The sequence below is a fragment of the Budorcas taxicolor genome, chromosome 17, assembly GCF_023091745.1.
Source record: "Budorcas taxicolor isolate Tak-1 chromosome 17, Takin1.1, whole genome shotgun sequence".
Lineage (NCBI taxonomy): Eukaryota > Metazoa > Chordata > Mammalia > Artiodactyla > Bovidae > Budorcas > Budorcas taxicolor.
This window is the reverse complement of record NC_068926.1, coordinates 70,268,824-70,288,478: the sequence shown is the minus strand read 5'-3', so window position 1 is coordinate 70,288,478 and position 19,655 is coordinate 70,268,824. Positions and strand designations below refer to the sequence as shown.

Below are 19,655 nucleotides of genomic sequence, written 5' to 3'. Positions count from 1 at the left end.
AGCCTACCTCTGTTTCTTTTTGGAGCAGAGGAACTTCAAAGATTAGCATGTACATGTTATAGCTATAGATTTCATAGACTTTTATGAACTGGGAAAGAGTTCTTGTGGTTTGACCACTGAGAACAGTTGAAAATAATTTCACCAATATCAGTTTGCCTTCTAATCTCTCTCTGCCTTTCCATTTAAGTCAGGACACAGCCCTCCTGTGAGCCCACCTCCATTCCAGTGATGGGCATGGACATGTGATTTCCGTGCCCTGGAGGCAGGTTTTTGTCTCCATGGATAGATGGACACTTCGCAGGTCTTCCCTGGGCTCTGACTGAGCATCCTTCCAAACCCGCGGGGCCCCACAGCCTTTCCCACCATCCTGCCACCCAAACCTGTCACTCTTTATTTTTGCTCCACTTCAGCCGCACCGTGTTACCGTCCATGCCTCTTCCGGGCCTGGAAGCTGCTTACAGTGCCGCCAGCGGCAGTCACATGAGGTGAGGGCTTGCGGAGGGAGGGAGACGGGGTGCGGGGGGTACTCTAGCAGCTGCTGTGGGTTGAGCTCGGTGCGGTTCTGGCCTCTTGTTCTCCTTCTAAGCCTGATCTGCATCTCTCAGGCGCACAGGCAGAGGTTCAGCCTCAGGACTGTGTAACTAAAGTTGTGTGATCAGTCCATTTACTGAAAACATGCAAAAAGTCCAAATCAGGAGCCGGCTCCTTGTACCGCAAGTCCCCTCAAGACACACCTCAGGCCTTGAGCCGGTTTCAGTGCGCGGCTGCTGTTGATCATGTCCAAGCACAATTCGTTTGTTCAGTTCCCTAAATGCCTTCTTCCTGCAAGAACTCCTTGCCTTTTCCCACTTTTTTCCTTACTGCATCTTCCAAGTCTCCTTATTCCACCCCAGGGAACTGGGTTGACCACATTCTTGTACTTTATCACACCTGCAGACACAGGCGTGTCCAGAAGCAACGTGGGGACAGCCTTACGGGAATGTCACTTAGTGCCGACGTGGAAGGTGAACCCGTCCCACTTTTGCTTCTTTGTCTCTTTCCCTGCGGTGCCAGGCTAGAGCCTCCATTCCCTGCCTTGGTACCAAAGTCTCACCTGGCAACAGACTCAGCCGTCAGCAAGCTCCTGTTCTCAGCTTCCGAGTTCCCGGTTCCTGGGTTTGACGAGCTGGACGGTGTGACGGCCGCCTGCCCCCGACCACAGGGCAGCCCTCCAGACCAGAAAGAGGTAAGCTTGGTGCGGTGGGCTCGGGCGGCAGAGGCGCCTCAGCTCCCGCGACAGGTTCAGACAGCCCCCCAGGTCTCCTGCTGCCACCTGTAGCTCCAGCCCAGTGCCGGGTGTCATGAGGACAGGGGCTCTCCGTTGGCCACTACAGGGTGCCTGGGGTCTCTTCATCCTCGTTGCTCTCCGGACCCTTTTCTTAATGACGCATTTAACAACATTCAGAGAATTGAAGCACGGAGCAGGGGGCTTCACACATGCAGAGATGAGTGAAGGATGCTGTGCTCACTCTCAGCATCCGCTGTCTCCAGCGGGTTTAAACTTGTGTGTTGATCATCTCAGTATCTGAGCTGCATGCACAGTGACATGAAGGGGGCAGTTGCTGAAAATGCTGTTGGGAGGAGTCGTTGGGGGAGCTCTCTCATAAGACTGCTTCCTGAAGCCACCTGTGCACTGAGGAAGCAGTGTGGTGAGTGTCAGCAAAGGGGCCTCTGTGTATTTAGAATGGCTTACAACCTGACTGTCTTTCTTCTTAAAAATAGGCTGAGCTGGAGAAGAGGCCGAAGAAAGTCTCACAGATTCGCATCCGGAAAACCATTCCTAAGCCAGACCCTAACCTCACGCCCATGGGCCTTCCTCGACCCAAAAGGTGAGCACCTTTTCTAACACACACAGATGTATTTTTCTGGAAATTGTTTAGTATAATATAATAGCCTTTTCAATGATCATATACTCTGAGCTTTTGTTATATCAATACTTCTAGGAATTTATCCAGAAGAATTTCACCAGTACTGTGGCCAGAGATTTGTGTGCAGGGTTCTGGGTCACTTCCTGAGCTCTCTGTGCCAGGTCCCTCTGTGTTTACAATCCCAGTGCCTCCTCCAGGGGTGCTGGGAAGTCAGCATTGCCATTGTCCCCAGGCTTAGGTGCTGGTGCCAGGGCTCAGTGGCTGAGAGACCTGTGTTATGCCAGAACTTCTGTCCTGGCCCTGGTGGCTCCTATCCCCACAGGTGTTACCCAACCGCACTGCCCAGACTCACGACATTCTGCACACAGAGCTGGAAAGCGACCCACAAGTTATAAGAGAAGTTGTCTTTTTTTTCTTTCTTTTTTTTTAATTAAGAAAATGATAGATCTGTGTTATGGTACAGAGATGATTTAAAATTTCAAAATTTTGGATTCTAAAGATTTTTGTGACAGAGATGATTGCTCATCCCCAAAGAGCGAAGTGGAAAAAAAACAATTACTAAATTATGTATTGGGCATGAGTCCAGATTGTGTATTTGACATGATTGGCGTTTGGGGATGATGTTTATTACACACATGTGCTTCCCAGGTGGCGCTAGTGGTAAAGAGTCCGCCTGCTAATGCGGGAGACACACGAGACCTGGGTTCGATCCCTGGGTTGGGACTATCCCATGGAGAAGGGAATGGCAGCCCACTCCAGGATTCTTGCCTGTAAAATGCCATGGACAGAGGAGCCTGGTGGGCTGCAGTGCTTGGGGTCACAAAGAGTGGGACACGACTGCGTGCATGTGCTCGCACGCATGCACACACAATGAAGAGACACACATTTTAAAAGATACCTAGTTACGTTTCCTTTGTGATGGATTTCATGCGTTCATTTCTCATTGGCGAATGGAAGCCTGTGTCCCTTGACTAACCCAAAGTAATTTATTTCACCCTCCTGAACATCAAGGACCTACCTGTAAAAGGTAAATAAGAATTCCCAATATTTAAAATTGTTGTACAGTCCAGTTGAGGAAAAAAAATGTCTATTTTATTGCTTCACACAACACAGATGTGACAGTTAACTGTTACATGATTGATGTTCCACTTTGCCCACTTGGTTTTATCTTAATGTGTTGTATCCTACATTTCTTTTATTGATCATCCTACGATGTCTTTTCAAGATAAATTTTTTAAGTATTTCAGATATCCTGTGTTGAATAGTACTTTTTACTAGAATAAAATAGGGTTCAGAATCATGGTATTCTACCTTGAATTTTTTGGTAGATATAAGTTCTAGAAAACCTTATTCAGAGAAGTAGTGGGAGTGGAGAGAGTTTTAATGGAACAATGACATTCAACCCTTTCAAGTCCTGACAAGTAGTATTAAAAAAAAAAACTCAGTGATCTGTCATCAAATTATATTTAATGATTTATCACTCAATTTTTTTTTTTGAAAGCAAAGAATTGAAAAGTGCTGAATCCTTTGGGTGCTGTCACCCAGGCTTTGCAGGTAGGCAGTGTCTCGGTTTGTGGGGCGTGACCCAGGAGGATCTGACCAGTGTCAGATGGCTAACAAATTACATGCTACTTTGTCACTTCGAGGTACTTTATTTAATCCTATATAATGAGTGAGGTTGAAAACTAGCATCTTCAATAAGTCTTTACCGAAGACATTTTGATTAAGATGCTTTCATTATTATTTTGATTAAGATGCTTTCATTACTTCAAGTACACTTTTATGTCTTGAAGGTGCTGATTCAGTGCCTTAAACTTATGGAACATTTTTGACATGTAACTTAATTAGCAAAGGCATATTTTATTTTTCAAGCCCATCAGCCAGATCAGTCTTACTTCCTTACTTTTCTGTTTTCCAATTCAAATGTAGTCGTCCCTCAGTATCCTCGGGGAAGTGGTTCCAAGCGCTCCCACGGATACCAAAATCCACGGATGCCCAAGTCTCTTATGTGAAACGGCACAGTGCCACAAATGCGGTCTCCCCTCCATGCCCAGGGCTATGAAACAATAAGTATGTTAATATTCACCTTCAAGAGAGCCATACAGACCACTGAGAAGTAAACTACGGAACACATCTTATAGGCTTCTGAGTCATAAGACAAAGTTTAAATTTATGTATAAGAATTTTCTGTTACTGAGTTTATAATAAACCAATGTGATTTGTAGCCAAAATAATAAATTACGAAGAGAGTACTATGTAACACAGCACGATGTTGCTTCAGTGCATGTGTGCACATGCACGAATCAAACTGTGATTAGACTTTCAGGAACAACTAATCATGGGGGGAAAAAAGAGATCCGTTAATTAATATAAAATCTCATGATCACTTCAGTGTAGGGTACAAGCATATCACTGCAAACCAATTGTCATGGCAGCTCATCATATAATTTTTGTTGTTAACAGAAAGTAGAAGTTGTATTTTATAAGATGAAGATTGACCAATTGACTTAAATGTTTCTGTATAAGATTCGATTAAAGTTCTTCTAAGTCTTATATACTTTATCTTCAAAAGTTTGATAGTCCCAGTAAACATTTCAGGTACTTTTTTTTTAAAGAAGAATCAACTATGAAGTCCAGTTTTTGTAAGTGATAACAGACTGAGTGTTGAGAATAGTTTGAAAAAGACATTGTGTACAGTTAAGCTGTTTTTGGCGTTTGAAACTCTCTTTCTTAAATAGGTGTTGTCTGATGATAGTCAGGAGGTGAATGAAACAAAGTCCCTCTGAGAGCTCCATTCCACACTGAATCTGAAATCCAGATATCCTTATACCAGGCCAGGTCTCCTTTCGGTGAAGCCACTACATGGAACCTTGTGTGAAGTGGGGAGAGACACGTCCAAGACAAGTTTACAGTGACTGCATTAATCTCTAAAGAGGGGTTGGTGAGATCAGTGATTTGATTCTGATACTAAGGTAGAATTCAGGGTGGATGGGACTATTTGGGAAGAATTTGTGGGGAGTTACGCATGAGCAAAGGGACCCTTCTAGGTGAGTCATGAGCAGGAGATTGGAGTTCAGGAGGCCGATTACGCTGGAGCTGAGTGCCCGTGTGCTCTCTTGAAAGTTTCCCAGTATGCCGGCACGAGGACCCGAGGTCTAGCAGAGCCTGAGGGCTTTTACCTTAGTATCACATATCAGTCTGAGTCAATTCAGGAGATGGAAACCGCACGGTATGTTAAACAGGGCAAGTTTAATATTAAAGTGTTAAACTGTTAATACAGCAGAAGAGTAACCATAGAGGTGTACAGAGAATTTTCTCTGGTTGCGGGGAGCTACTCTTGGTTGCAGTGGGCAGGCTTCTCATTGCCTGGGCTTTTCTTCTTGTGGAGCACAAGCTCCAGGGCGCTTGGGCTTCAGTAGTTGCAGTTCCTGGGCTCTAGAGCACAGACTCAGTAGTTTTGACACATCGGCTTAGTTGCTCTGCGCCATGTAGGATCTTCCTGGACCAGGGATCAAACCTATGCCTCCTGCATTGGCAGGCAATTCTTTATTACTGAGCCACCGGGGAAGTGCCCCGTACAGAGAATTCTGAAGGGCATCTTAGGGCCCTCGCCTCAACTGGAGTCTGATTTTGTTGCAGAAGGTATGGTTGCAGCCATCAGATGGCTGGGTTGCTAACACTGGAGCTGGGTGAGCAGGAAACAACAGCAGCCTTGTGGGACACGAGATGAGGCTGGAGGGCTACACCCAGGGTGTTGGGGTGCTGCTGCAGTTGCGTGGCCTGCAGTGGGGGATGGTTGCTCCAGGGGAGTCACAGGAAATGACCCCCAGGAAGTTGGGGTCCCACCATGGGCTTCTGTCCCTGAATGCTTTATCTGTGGTGTGGTGGTCACCAAACTAGTGCTACAGGGGTCCTCGGAGGCTACACACTCTGGCTGTTCAGCTGGGGCTGAGCCATCTGACTCCACCCCAGACACCCCAGTACACAAACACCCACGATGGACCATGTGGCAGGAGCAAGAAAACAAGCTCCCTTCCTCCTCCAGGGTTCCTCTGGTGCCTTCTTTTGCCAAAGTCCAGCACTGTATTCACTGTGGAAAAGAAATGTGTAAGGAGGCCAAGATTCCATTATCACAGAGCAGGTACCGAGAGCACGTTCTGAGCTGAGAAGCAGTAATTTAGTAACTGGTACATTCCAGTAAACAAAATTTAAAGCAAATACGCTTGACCAAGCTCTGTAGTTGTAGGAAGAGATATGAATGAACGGAAAGCCATGGGTTTAACGTAGGTACAGAACTAAAGCATGAATAGCCTGGAAAATTCAGCAAACAAGTGAAATAAGAGAGTACTAGTCTTGGGACTTCCTTGGTGATCCAGTGGTAAAGAATCTGCTGCCAATGCATGGGACATGGGCTCGATCTCTGGGCCAGGAAGATTCTACTTACTGTGGAGCAACTGAGCCTGCAAACTGCAGCTGCTGAAGCCTGCATACCCTAGAGCCTGCATACCACGGCTGCTAAGCATGCATGTCTAGGGCCTGTGCTCTGCAACAAGCCACCGAAATGAGGAGCCCACGCAGCACACCGAAGAGTAGCCCTCTCTCGCTGCAACTGGAGAAAGCCCAAGCAAGGCCCAGCCCAGCCAAAAACAAGTAAATGGAAAAAAAAGAATATAGTCTTAAGAGATCTTAAAACATGTTGTAAAATCTCAGCAATTTAAACAACATGATGCCAGGACTTGCCTGGTAGCACAGTGGCTAAGAGTCTGCCTGCTAACACAGGGGACATGGATTCAATCTCTGATCCAGAAAGATTCCCCATGGTGCAGAGCAGCTAACTAAGCCCGTTCGCCACAACTACTGAGCCCCCGCTCTAGAGCCTGCAAGCCGTGACTACCGAAGCCCACATGCCCTGGCGCCCATGCTCCACGAAGGAAGCCACCGCAATTAGGAGCCTGCGCACTGCAGCAGAGAGCAGCCCCCGCTCAGTGCAGTTAGAGGAAGCCCAAGTGCGGCAGCGAAGACCCAGCACAGCTGACAGGAAAGCTGTGTATATGGTAGAGAGTCCGCCTGCATGTTGACGACTAGCAGAAACCAACACGATGTTGTAAAGCAGTTACCCTTCAACTAAAAATAGATTAAAAGAAAAAAAGAACCTGCCTGCCATTGTAGGAAATGCAAGGGACCAGGATTCAATCCCTGGGTCGGAAAGATCCCCTGGAATAGGAAATGGCAACCCACTCCAGTGTTCTGGCCTGGAAAATTTCATGGACAGAGGAGCCTGGTGGACTACGTCCACGGGGTCACAAAAGAGTCAGACATGACTGAGCAACTAAACACACATGTACGTGTCAAAAAATAAATAAATATGGCAGAATGGAGAAGAGCAAAACAACGTGATGCCAGAGGATTAATATACAAGCTCGTAAAACAAAAATGGGAGTCCATAAATAGAAACAAATACATAGAGAAATTTACTACATAACAAAGGTGTCCCCTCAAATCAGTGGTGTAAAGATGGGCTAATCAGTAAAGTGCTACTGGGACAGCTGGGCAGCCATTCTAAGAATAATAAAGCTGGGTCTCTATCTTAGACCTTTCACCAGAATATATTCCACATGAAATCAGACTTAAATGTGAAAAAAAGAATACTTGAAGAAACCATAGGAAATGATTAACAAAATTCAGAGTCAAAATAAAAATCTGAATAAGAAACCATAAGAAATGATTAACCATAACAAAATTAAGAGTCAAAATAAAAATTTGAATAAGAAACCATAGGAAATGATTAACTATAACAAAATTCAGAGTCAAAATAAAAATCTGAATAAGCTATTTCATGAAAATCTTATCTTTCCTGCTGAGGAAAAAATAAATAAGCTATAAACAAAGACAAAACACAAACTCGTATATACAGGGGAATATTAGCCATAAAAAGGAACACATTTGAGTCAGTTCTGATGAGGTGGATGAACCTAGAGTCTGTCATACAGAGTGAAGTAAGTCAGAAAGAGAAAAACAGATATCGCATTTTAATGCATGTATGTGGAATCTAGGAAGATGGTGCTGAGGAACCTATTTGCAGGGCAGCAATGGAGACAAAGACATAGAGAACAGACGACATGGCGGGGAGGAGAGCCCAGAGTTCCAAAGGCAGAAAGATGATCTTAAAAGAAGCCAGGAAACTTTGTAAGTGTAGACACCAAAATCTTCAAATACGAGCAAACTGAATCCAGCAACATATTTGAAAAAATGATTATACCCATGACCAAGTGGGTTTTATCCCAGGAATGCAGAGTTAGTTGAACACAGGAAATCAGTCCGTGTAGTATACCATATTAATTGAATAAAGGAAATTTAACTAACAGAATAAAGAGATAACATGATTAGCTCATTAGATGCATAATTACAAAATCAAAAGGCAACAGAACACTGCTAACGTATACATTGGGACAGTATTGGTTAGACTCAGAACTTCCAGGGATCTTGTGTTGTTTGAGAGAAGGGTAAAAATATTACTGCACTTCAGTTTCTAAGTTAAATATGCTAATCAAAATTCTTGCAACCGCTAAAAGAATAGAAGACATATAATTTTCAAGCCAGGAGGGGAGGATAAAAAAGAGAGCAGTCAGTCAAAGAGAAGAAACATTGAAAAAGTAGGAAAAAAAAAGAAGCTGTAAGCTAAGATAATAGGTACAAGTCCAGTCATATCCCTCCCAGTAAGTATAATTGAACTGAATCTCACAAAGCTAAGATCGGCGGCATGCAAAGGAAGATCCAGGATTCATGGGTCACGTGAGACATATCAAGGGCTCTTGGAAAGTAAAAGACCGGAAAGGATAGAGTTGGGAAACCAATCTCATTCCTCTTAGGAGACCATGAAGGGACTTCGCTGGTGGTCCAGTGGCTAAGACTCCAAGCTGTCAATGCAGGGGGCCTGGGACTGATCCCTGGTCAGGGAGCTAGCTTCCACATGCCGCAGCTAACCAGCAGAGCCAAATAAATAAATCTGTTTTCTTAAAAGTGAGACCATGAAGAATTTATACCTTTTTCTCTTTTCAGGTTAAAGAAAAAAGAGTTTAGTTTAGAAGAAATATATACCAACAAGAATTATAAATCTCCTCCTGCAAACAGGTAGGCACACACAACTAGGAAATAACAGATGGGGAGGGCTTCCGGAACGATCGGCAGAAATCCCCATTCTTTTCACTTTGGAAAGGGTTTTATGTTCAGTTCTTCCAATACCGGATCTCAAAAATAACTAGGATTGGTATTTTTAGTGTTAGCTTGAATTGCAGTCAGTAGTAGGACAGGAAAGAAGTGTGTGTCAGGTTGGTTATCCTCTTTTCGTTTGTACTTGTGTCTTCAAGACTAAGAATCATTGATCTTCAGATTTGACTCCAAACCCAAATACAGAAGGCATTTCACTTACTTGGCTTTGCTTGGGTCTAAATTCTGTTCAAATCGTTGAACGTTCATTGCATTTGTGTGGTGTCTAAGATGAAGGAGGAGGGTTTTATCCTATAAGATAGGATGAGCATTTGCTCTGAAGCCTTTGTCATATAATGCTGTTCATTGCAGCATTGCTAAATATTGGATTGGCAAAAAAAGTTCTTTTAAATTTGTCTGTACAATTTTACAAACCTGAACAGACTTTTGGGCCAACCCAGTAATAGGAGAGGGTTGGAAACAACTTTAAAAATGCCCATTACTAGAGTTCTGACTAAATTATGACCCATCCTGACTGTGGGCTACACCGCACAGCCATTGAAAATGGGGTCCCTGTGTACCAGTTGGGGCGCTCTTAAAGGTTATTGCTAGTCAGAGCGGCACAGTGCCCGGGAGGGCCTGGGCTCTGCTACCCCTTGAGTAAAGAGGAACCCAGACTGTCGGATGGATGTTGCCGTGTCTGCAAACTCCAGGCCAGGTTCAGCCAGCCGCCTGTTTCCTTTCTTTTTTTTCAGTCCTATGAGCTAAGAATGATCTCTATTCTTTCAAAGGACTGTTTGAAAAATGAAAATAAATATGTAGCAGAGACCCCAGTGGCTCCTCAGTTTCTAAAATGTTTGCTACCCAGCCCTTCACACAGCAGGGCTGACCTCTGCTGATGCATGCTTACCTCTGCTCGTCGGTTGCTAGTGGGGTGGCGGTGTCTTTCTTTTATTCTTTACCATCCTGTCCAGTTTTCGTTTCTTCACCATGTGCTTGTGTTCAGTTCAGTTCAGTCGCTCAGTCGTGTCCGACTCTTTGCAGCCCCATGGCCTGCAGCACACCAGGCTTCTGTGTCCATCACCAACTCCTGGAGCTTGCGCAAACTCATGTCCATAGCATCGGTGATGGCATCCAACCATCTCATCCTCTGTCATCCCCTTCTCCTGCCTTCAATCTTTCCCAGCATCAGGGTCTTTTCCAGTGAGTCAGTTCTTCACATCAGGTGGCCAAAGTATTGGAGTTTCAGCTTCAGCATCGTTTCAGTTCAATTCAGTCGCTCAGTCATGTCCAACTCTTTGCGACCCCATGAACTGCAGCATGCCAGGCCTCCCTATCCATCACCAACTCCCAGAGTTTACCCAAGCCTATGTCCGTTGAGTCGGTGATGCCATCCAACCATCTCATCTTCTGTCATCCCCCTCTCCTCCTGCCCTCAATCTTTCCCAGCATTGGGGTCTTTTCAAATGAGTCAGCTCTCTGCATCAAGTGGCCAAAGTTTGGAGTTTCAGCTTCAACATCAGTCCTTCCAATGAACACCCAGGACTGATCTCCTTTAGGATGGACTGGTTGAATCTCCTTGCAGTCCAGAGGACTCTCAAAAGTCTTCCCCAACACCACAGTTCAAAAGCATCCGTTCTTCTGCATTCTGCCTTCTTTACAGTTCAACATCCATGCATGACTACTGGAAAAACCATACCTTTGACTAGATGGACCTTTGTTGGCAAAGTAATGTCTCTGCTTTTTAACATGCTGTCTAGGTTGGTCACAGCTTTTCTTCCAAGGAGAAAATTCACGTCTTAATTTCACGGCTGCAGTCACCATCTGCAGTGATTTTGGAGCCCCAAAATATAAAATCTGTCACTGTTTCCATTGTTTCCCTGTCTTATTTGCCCTGAAGTGATGGGACCGGATGCCATGATTTTAATTTTTTGAATGTTGAGTTTTAAGCCAACTTTTTCACTTTCCTCTTTCATCAAAAGGCTCTTTTGTTCTTCTTCACATTCTGCCATAGGGGTGGTGTCATCTGCATATCTGAGGTTTTTGATATTTCTCCCAGTAATCTTGATTCCAGCTTGTGCTTCATCCAGCCTGGCTTTTTGCCTGATGTACTCTGCATATACGTTAAATAAGAAGGGTGACAATATACAGCCTTGACATACTCCTTTCCCAGTCTGTTGTTCCATGTTTGGTTCTAACTGTTGCTTCTTGACCTGCATACATATTTCTCAAGAGGCAAGTAAGGTGGTCTGGTATTCCCATCTCTTTAAGAATTTCCCACAGTTTATTTTGATCCACAGTTAAAGGCTTTGACATAGTCAATAAAACAGAAGCAGATGTTTTCCTGGAACTCTCTTGCTTTTTCTGTGATCCAGTGGATGTTGGCAGTTTGATCTCTGGTTCCTCTGCCTTTTCTAAATGCAGCTTGAACATCTGGAAGTTCATGGTTCACGTACTGTTGAAGCCTGGCTTGGAGAATTTTGAGCATTACTTTGCTAGCATGTGAGATGAGTGCAATTGTGCAGTAGTTTGAACATTCTTTGGCATTGCCTTTCCTTGGGATTGGAATAAAAACTGACCTTTTCCAATCCTGTGGCCACTGTTGAAATTTCCAAATTGCTTGTATTACATATTCAAAGTGCTTGTATTACATATTCATACATATACATATACACACATACACACACACACACACACACATATGTCATAAAAAAATAAAGCTGCAGGCCAGAGACAGGAGCTGAGTCAGGAGCAGTGAGCCTTCAACATAGACAGGGAGGGTTGGTAGCCCCCCAGGTCTGCATGTCAGTGACCCTGTCTTGTACTTCACCTTTAGGTGTTTAGAGACCATTTTCGAGGAACCTAAGGAACGAAACGGTACACTCATCTCCATCAGCCAACAGAAGAGGAAGCGAGTCCTGGAGTTTCAGGATTTCACAGTCCCTCGGAAGAGGCGTGCGCGTGGAAAGGTCAAGGTAGCAGGCAGCTTTACGCGGGCCCAGAAGGCAGCACTGCAGAGCCGGGAGCTGGACGCACTCTTGATACAGAAACTGATGGAACTGGAGACCTTCTTTGCCAAGGAGGAGGAGGAGCAGGAGCAGTCGTCCGGCTGCTGAGTGGCGATTCAGGTCGGGGGTCTTGGCTTCAGACTTTTCTTGGCCTCCTGGAAGAGGTTGCCTGATTTTGCCCTCTGGCCTAAACCCCTCAGAGCACAGGCTGTGGATTTTTACCTCCTTCCGGGTGCAGCCTCTGTTGGAGCTGGTGTAGGAGGGCCCTCTAGCTTGTACTGCTGAGCACAGAACCTCAGGAATGCTCCCTTTCTCTTGGAAATGGTCCCGGATGACGCCGGCCTCCTCACCCCATTCTCTGCCATCCGTGGAGGGGCATGCGGCACCCCTTCAGCAACACTAGGTTTCAGCGACTCACAGCATTTGCACGTCCATGTGAAAGTCCCACGTCGTTTACGGTGGTGCTAGACCAAGAACATTCAGACATGTGGCCTGGGGAGAGAGACCTGGCGTCCTGTCCCGTGAGGTCTCACTGGCTCACTTCAGTAGTTGAGGAAAGATGAGCTGTTGTGTTTTCTAATCCTTTTGAGTCCATCTGTCCAGAACCAGGAGTGTGTGTGTGTGTGTGTGTGTGTGTGTGTGTGTGTGTGTGTGTGTGTGTGTGTGTGTGGCTTTTCCCTATTGTCTTTTCCCCTCTGTGACTGTGGGTCACTAGTGCCAGAGGAGCCCATCCAGGGCCCATTTGAAGTAAGTTGCACTTTTTAATGTTGTGGTGTTGATTATTTTCATTTGTTTTATTTCCCTCTTTTTTTTTTTAATTTTTGCTGCATGTTTGGAGCCTTTAAATGTGATTTTAAAACGAATTTTTTAAGACATCAAGGAGAAAGACAATACACATCTCCAGAACACACGACAGGCATTTGCCTCGGTTTGTCAGTGGGTGGCCAAGAGCCTTCATTTCCCATCAACACGTTTGGGCAGCCTCTTCCCCACATGCAACTCGGGGCGTGACTGTTGTCTCATCTGGGTTCTCATTCTCGCCCACCGACTAGATGTATTTATTGTAATGACAGAAGGAAGAGCAGGTTTCTCTCCCGATCATTTAACAAGTCAGAAGGTTGGGTGTGGTCTCAGTGGGTTTCATCTGAAGTGTCCGTGACAAAGGTCCACAGCGGCCCTGGTGGTGACGAAGGCCAGCCCGGAGTGTGCACAGCTGCCAGAGCTGCTCAGTCCAGGGGGAGAGGGGGCCAGCCAAGGTCACAGAGTTCATGGGCAGCCCCCTCCGAGGGCACATCGCTGTCCTCCGGGCTCCTGCGTCAGTCCTGCTAGAAGCCTGGGGGAACGTCAGCAGGTCCCTCAGCTTCTCTATGTGCACCCAAGGAGTCTGTGTGCGGGGGAGCGGCCGGCTGCCGTGGAGGCACTGGCCCAGAGGCTTCATTCCTTCCCCACATCAGGCCTGTGTGCCCTCACCCTGCTCCCCCTTCCCCTTCCCTTGCGTTTTATCTTTTCTCTTCATCTCTGTCTCTGAAAACGAGAGTGCAGAGTTAGCATTCCTTGGCTGGTGAGCCGGACGCTGAAAACCCAGCCCAGGCACCAGCCGCTGCCTCCACTGTCCTCCGGGGAGCAGCGCCAGCCAGCGGGGACTGTCGGATCCCAGGGGCGTTTCCCAGCCTGTGAGGGGCCACGTCTCCTGGGTTCCTTTGGTCTCCCCGTGAGTCGGTGGGCAGGGAGATGGGGGGTGGGGATCTCTATGTGCCTTTCCTCTGCAGGCTGACAGTCTGTGCCACACTGGAGCGGAAAAACGGGCAGTGTGAGAACAGTGCCATGCCTGTCTTGTCGGCCCGCTGCCTCAGGCAGCGCTTTCAGGAGCCGAACGACCGACCTGCTGACCCACGGAGGCTTCTCAGGCCATGGCCAGGCAGCATCGGAGGAGAGCCAGGCATTCACACCGGCCGTGGACAGCGCAAACCGGATGCTGCCACCGGGCATCCACTTTGCTCAGACTGCGTAGACATGACCTGTGTGTCGCCTCAGTACCTCTCCCATCCTGGGACAGGGTCCTCAGACACAAATGCTTCTGCCCATCTTTTTGCTCAAGGGAGTAGGGATGAGTTTGTGCCCATGTACGAACATTTTTAGGGCGCTCCCACTGGACAAACTCCCAGCAAATGAACAGAACCCTGTTTGCCAGCTCCGTCGCCAGTGTAGATCAGTCCACCGTGGGGCAAACGTGGCAGACTGAAGTGGGTGCAGCTGCGGTTTCACCAGCGTTCTGGAGATGCAGTTTCAACTCTGCCCTTTGCAGGCGTGGCACCTGTCAGGGTTGGGAGCAGGGTTTGGAGCCTTGGCGTCTGAAGGGGAGGCGAGGAGGTGGAACCCAGGAGTGTAGGAAGTAGCTTCTCTGAGGCCAGCCTCCCCTTGTAATTTTCGGCCTGCCTCTGGCCCTGCCTCATTCCAAAGTGAAGAAGGGGCCCCCACTGCGGACCTGAAGTTGCTTGCCCGAAGCCCATGTCAGGTTTTAGCTGTGCTCTGCCGCACCTGTCTTAACGTCTAGCAGCTGCAGCGCTGTCCATGGTCCTGGTGCCACCTGCCACCAGTCGGCTGCTGGCGCCACCTGCCCAGAGCCTTCAGAGGTCTGGTTCTGGGCTGGGAGTTAGTAGTTTCCACGGATGGGGACTTCCCACCCCACCAGATTTAGTGATTTTAATATGGGAAAGAGAGGAGAAATCTCAGGTCCAATCCGCGGTTCTGCCCGCTGACTTTTCACTGACCCCTCAGCTATGGTTTTCTCTCTCTGTCAGTTTCTGGCAGTACTGGCCGCCCTCACCCTCTTCTGGTTTCCTTTGCAGCTTCATTTCTCTATCAGTTTAAATGTACCTCATCACCCATTCAAGCAGATTATGTCCACTTTTTCACACTGACCTTACTCTTAAAAGCCACAGCCAAGGAGGGTGCAGTGCAGAGACATGTAGCGTTTGCCTTACTTGGAGCCGGAAGAGCTCAGAAACTCATGCTGTGAATCTGGAACTCCCCCTCGAGCTGTGAAGATCAGACACTTTGTCACAGTTTTGCCTGGAAGGGCCTTACCAAGGGCGCCAGAGCCAACCTGAGGTTAACTGGAGATCCCACCTTCTGGGCTTGGTCCTCCCCGTGGTGCTGGCTCCCTGCCTGCCAGGCCGAGGGTGGCACAGAGGGTGCAGGGCAGGGCCACCAATCCAAGGCTCTTGCGGCTGGTGGAACACAGAGCCAGTGCTCGTTTCCAAGGCTAGGATTTCATCTCAATGTATGTCGAGATCCGCAAAAGACCAACTTATAGACGGTGGTACTTTCCCCCGTTCCCTGGGGGCTGAGTATGCAGTCGGTGCTTTCCTTAATTCCCTTGTGTTCTGTTTTCTGTGCGTGTCCCCCAACCCCAGTATCATGGAAAGGACCTCTGAGTCAGCATCGTGGGTGGCTGTCCCCAAAGTCTGTAAGTGGTTGGCCAGAGGCTCGTAGCACCCTACCCTGGATTCGTGCACGGGGAGGGCTCCTTGCTGCAACCAAACTTCGTGTATCAAAAGTTGGCCAGGAAGAAGGCTTCATTTTACTAAAATCAAAGTGTGACACTATCACCTAGCCACACACTGAGCAGCAGAGGCTGTTTGTTCTGGTTGTGAAGCAAGGGTCCCTGCATCGTCTGCCCTCTGGCACTGCATCCTGTCAGAATGGATGCTTGTACATCATGTGTCTTCACGAGCCCCTCTCTGGTGCTGAGTTGGATTTGAACCCTTGGCAAAAGGCCTCAGCATCTCCTTGGGCTGGTCTGGGCCAGTAAATAGCCACCTGAAGTGTTTATGTAATTATCATGGTCATTAGTTCAGTGAAATTTGTACATTTTTGGTAACATTGGCACACACAATGCCCCTGCAGTTCCTTTTCTGTTCTGTAGTTTGTGACTAAAAATCCCACTGTTTATGTGTGTTAATTTATGAAAATAAAAAGATTCTTTTTTTTTTTTTTAACCTTTCAAATAACTTTCAAGGCTGTTCTTATGGCTTCATAAGTTAAGATTTTACCTGTAATGTAATGAGGTTGCTGTCCCTCCCCAAGTGGTCGCCATTTCCTGAGGACTGTCCCGGGCTCGGGACGCGTGTAGAGCCCCGCCTGTGGGTGGCCTTCTGAGCCAGTTGTGCAGCATTTTCAGTTCACTCGAGCGGTGGATCATTTTGAGGGGCTTTTGTATCTGGAGGCAGCTAAGACTCCTTGAGATTCAAGTCACACCCCATTAAGTGGGTGGGGAGGCTGACCACACACAGTGTTTTAGGTGTGGTTTTGAATAGTGCTAGTTTTCTCACATGGCTGGGAAGTCGAAAAAGCAGTGACGAGTTCAGGTCAAAATAAACATTAGCAAGGTCAAAATACTAGCAAGATGTCTGGAAGAAGAGTTTAGCCTGCTGAGGAGGCTACCAGGGAGAGTATAAACATGGTGGAGTGCACTCACTTACTTTTAAAAAGGCCTTGCCGTCTATCACATATCCTTCCCAACTGTACGTGAGGTTAGGCTGCGAGTCTTCTGACTCTCAGCTCTGTGTTTAACCGGTGGAAACTCGTGAGAGAATGACTGATACAAGGCTGTTTACCATCACGCTAACATGTTCCAGAAAGAAGCGAAGTTCCTGAGGATATTCTTTGTCCAGAGGAAAAGCAGCACCCAAGCCTCTCTTCCTGGCCTTTTTCCAATTCCTGGATTTCTGTAGCAAAGATCTCTGTCCTGGTGGTCCGTCACCTTCGGGGAGCATCCTGCCTGGCGGATGTGCTTGTGCTGGTTAGGTTTCACGGTTCCTTGGAGCAGAGTCCTCCCTACACCTTTTCTTCCTTTGGAAGGAAGAGGCCCGTCATCGCCTAAGGCTCTGTTACTAGTTTCGTCCTTTATGTTTGGCTGTGCTGGGTCTTTGTTGCTGCGCCGGCTTTCTCTAGTTGCGTGGGCTTCTCATTGCAGTGGCTTTTCTCATGGAGAACAGGCTCTAGGCACGCGGGCTTCAGTAGCTGGGGCACACAGGCTTAATTGCCCTGTGGCATGTGGGATCTTCCCTGGACCAGGGCTCAAACCCATGCGCCCTGCACTGGCAGGCGGTTTCCCAGCCACCGGACCACCAGGGAAATCCCCGTGTTACTGCTTTAGCATCCCCACCACAGAAGCATGCCTTGATAGGGCCTCTTGAGAGCAAGAGGTCCAAACTGACGGAAGAATCCTCTACTGTGTCCTGCCCTCTGCGTGTGATGGAGACCTAATTTCTGCAGTTCCTTCTGGGGCTTCTCTTGAGCAAGGTTTTAGAAAGCCCCCAGTTCTTCAGGTAATTTCCAGGGTCACAGGTGAGTCTTTCCTAACAGCTCTTTCAGGCTTACTCCGTCCTCTCCCTCCTCACTGTCAGCCAGTCCTTCTGCTTGGGCGTTTCCCTCGGGTGGGGGCAGTTTGACCAAGACTTGCACGCTGACCCTTTCTGCAGTTCCTTGGCCGGTGGTCCTCCCTATGATCTATTCACCCAGCATCCTGGTGCTGAAGGGTTTTCTCCCACGTGGTGCCCACAGACACTGTTCAGCTCTCTGCCTTCCCAGATCACTCTTAAAAGTGTACCCTCCCCCCACCCCAGCTCCTTGTACAGCCTCTTTCCGATGCTTTATGTATCTAGCATTTATTATTTCCTCCCTGTATCTGTTCATCCCTGTAATGCAGGCTCCTCTCTGGTCCCTCTTGAGACCCCTCAGACACCTAAAACACTGCCTTGTTGTTATTCAGTAGCCAAGTGGTGTCCGACTCTTTGTGACCCCATGAACTGCAGCACACCAGCTTGCCCGGTCTGTCCTTCACTCTCTCCCCGAGTTTGATGCTCTTTGAGTCGGTGATGCCTGGTGTATATTATAGGGGCTCCGTAAACACTTGATTGTGAATGAAAGGTCGCCTTCACTAACAGACCCTATTGTTTGACAGGCCGGCTGAGGTCCTCTTCATCCTGCCGATTCTGAGTATTTGAAGACCTCATAACTCTCCTCCCTTCGATTACCCTTCCAAGGACCTGGTTGGTGGCTGCGCAGCAAGTGAACTGGGCCCTTTCTCGGCGCGGCCACACCCACTGCTGACCTAGCGACGTCTGATTGGCTGTAGCTCACAGGTGGGGCGGGACCAGCGAGGTGTTCGCACCTCCTGTGGTGTCGCCTACCTTCCAGGTACCTCCCCGCAGCCCAATCTGGAGCCTGCATCCCTGGCCCTGGGATGCCGGGATGCCGAGGGTGGAGGCTCCTGCAGGCAAGAATCGTCTTGAGAATTTTTCTCCCTTTTGCATTTTAATTTCAGACTTTGGGAGAGGGTAAAATGGTCCTTGGAAGAGTACAAACAGGGGCAAATATCCCCAGGTACTGCGGCGGTTGATGGGTTTCCCCTACTGCCACCAACCCGAAGTGATCTAATTTCGCCGTTGTCAGAACCACTCGCTCCCTTGAAATCCTTCCCCGGTGTTCCTCTCGCCCACAGTAGCGTTTACTGACCCCCAGTGCCAAGCACTGTGTTTATTACCTTCTTGCATCCTCACAACAACCTGATGAGGTAGATGTTTTTAATCCCCCTTTGTGGATGAGGAAGCTGAGGCTTAAAGACGGATTGATTGACGGAGCCTGTGTGTTAAGTGCTAGCGCCGAGGTCTCTTCTTACACCACCCGGCGCAATCCACCTCTGCTAGCAAACCCCACCCCTCGGCCCACACCTGCCTCTCCAGCCCCGCCCCCAGGCGCTCCCCGCTCTAGTTCTTCAAACCCTCCTTGCTGCCTCTGGCCTTGATACTTTTGCACAAAAAGCTGTACCGTCGGGTGCACATACTCTTTCTCCCACCCCCACGCTTGACTGCCCCCACGTCTTCGGGCCTCTGGAGGTTTTTGCCTCCGGCTCCCTTCCCTGTCAGGCACCTCTCAGCTACTTCCTCAGCCCGCACGCTCCCCCATGCGCCAACTGCCTGCACTGCAATCCACAGCCCTCTCCACCCTGTGAGCTTCAGAGGAGCCCCACCGAGTGCATTTACCTGCCTGACAGGTCGTGCACCACATTTAGGTCCGCAACACAGCTTCGGAAGAACTTTCATGATGTTCTCTAAGAGGCCAGGTGCTGGAGGTGAGGCCCGGTGAACCTGCCGCCCTCGTTACAGCCTCCTACTCACGTCAGCAGCTCCTTATGGGTGTGTTTGTTTCCGTCACTGCCTCTTCTGTCAACTCCTTTCCCTCCCTCTCTCTGTCCAGTAAGTACCCCTCTTCTCTCCTCATTAAACAGACACAATCTAGAACTGATTTATCATCTTAAAAATTTATGGGGACATCCTTGGCAGTCCAGTGTTAAGACTCCACACTTCCAATGCAGGGGGCACAGACTGGGTCCCTAGGTGGAGAACTAAGATTCCACATGCTGCATGGCTGGGGGAAAAAAAAAAAATATATATATATATATATATATATATATATATATATATATATATATATGTAATTGAATAGAATCCTAAATCAGGCACATGCT

General features: G+C 47.9%; 1 protein-coding gene across 2 annotated transcripts in view; it reads left to right on the top strand.

Annotated features, from left to right (window-relative positions):
• PRR14L (proline rich 14 like) overlaps positions 1–18,164 on the top strand; it is a 33,790-nt gene extending 15,626 nt beyond the window's left edge. Inside the window, exons 4-8 of one of the 2 annotated variants that reach the window (XM_052654571.1) lie at positions 411–485; positions 1,054–1,225; positions 1,762–1,868; positions 8,967–9,038; positions 11,950–12,998. In XM_052654571.1, the coding sequence (XP_052510531.1) occupies positions 411–485; positions 1,054–1,225; positions 1,762–1,868; positions 8,967–9,038; positions 11,950–12,229 (706 nt within the window). In that variant the 3' untranslated portion in view covers positions 12,230–12,998. Of the gene's footprint in view, positions 1–410; positions 486–1,053; positions 1,226–1,761; positions 1,869–8,966; positions 9,039–11,949; positions 12,999–18,089 lie in introns of those variants that run through there. The other variant, XM_052654572.1, reaches the window with a different exon arrangement.
• Positions 18,165–19,655: the final 1,491 nt, after the last annotated feature.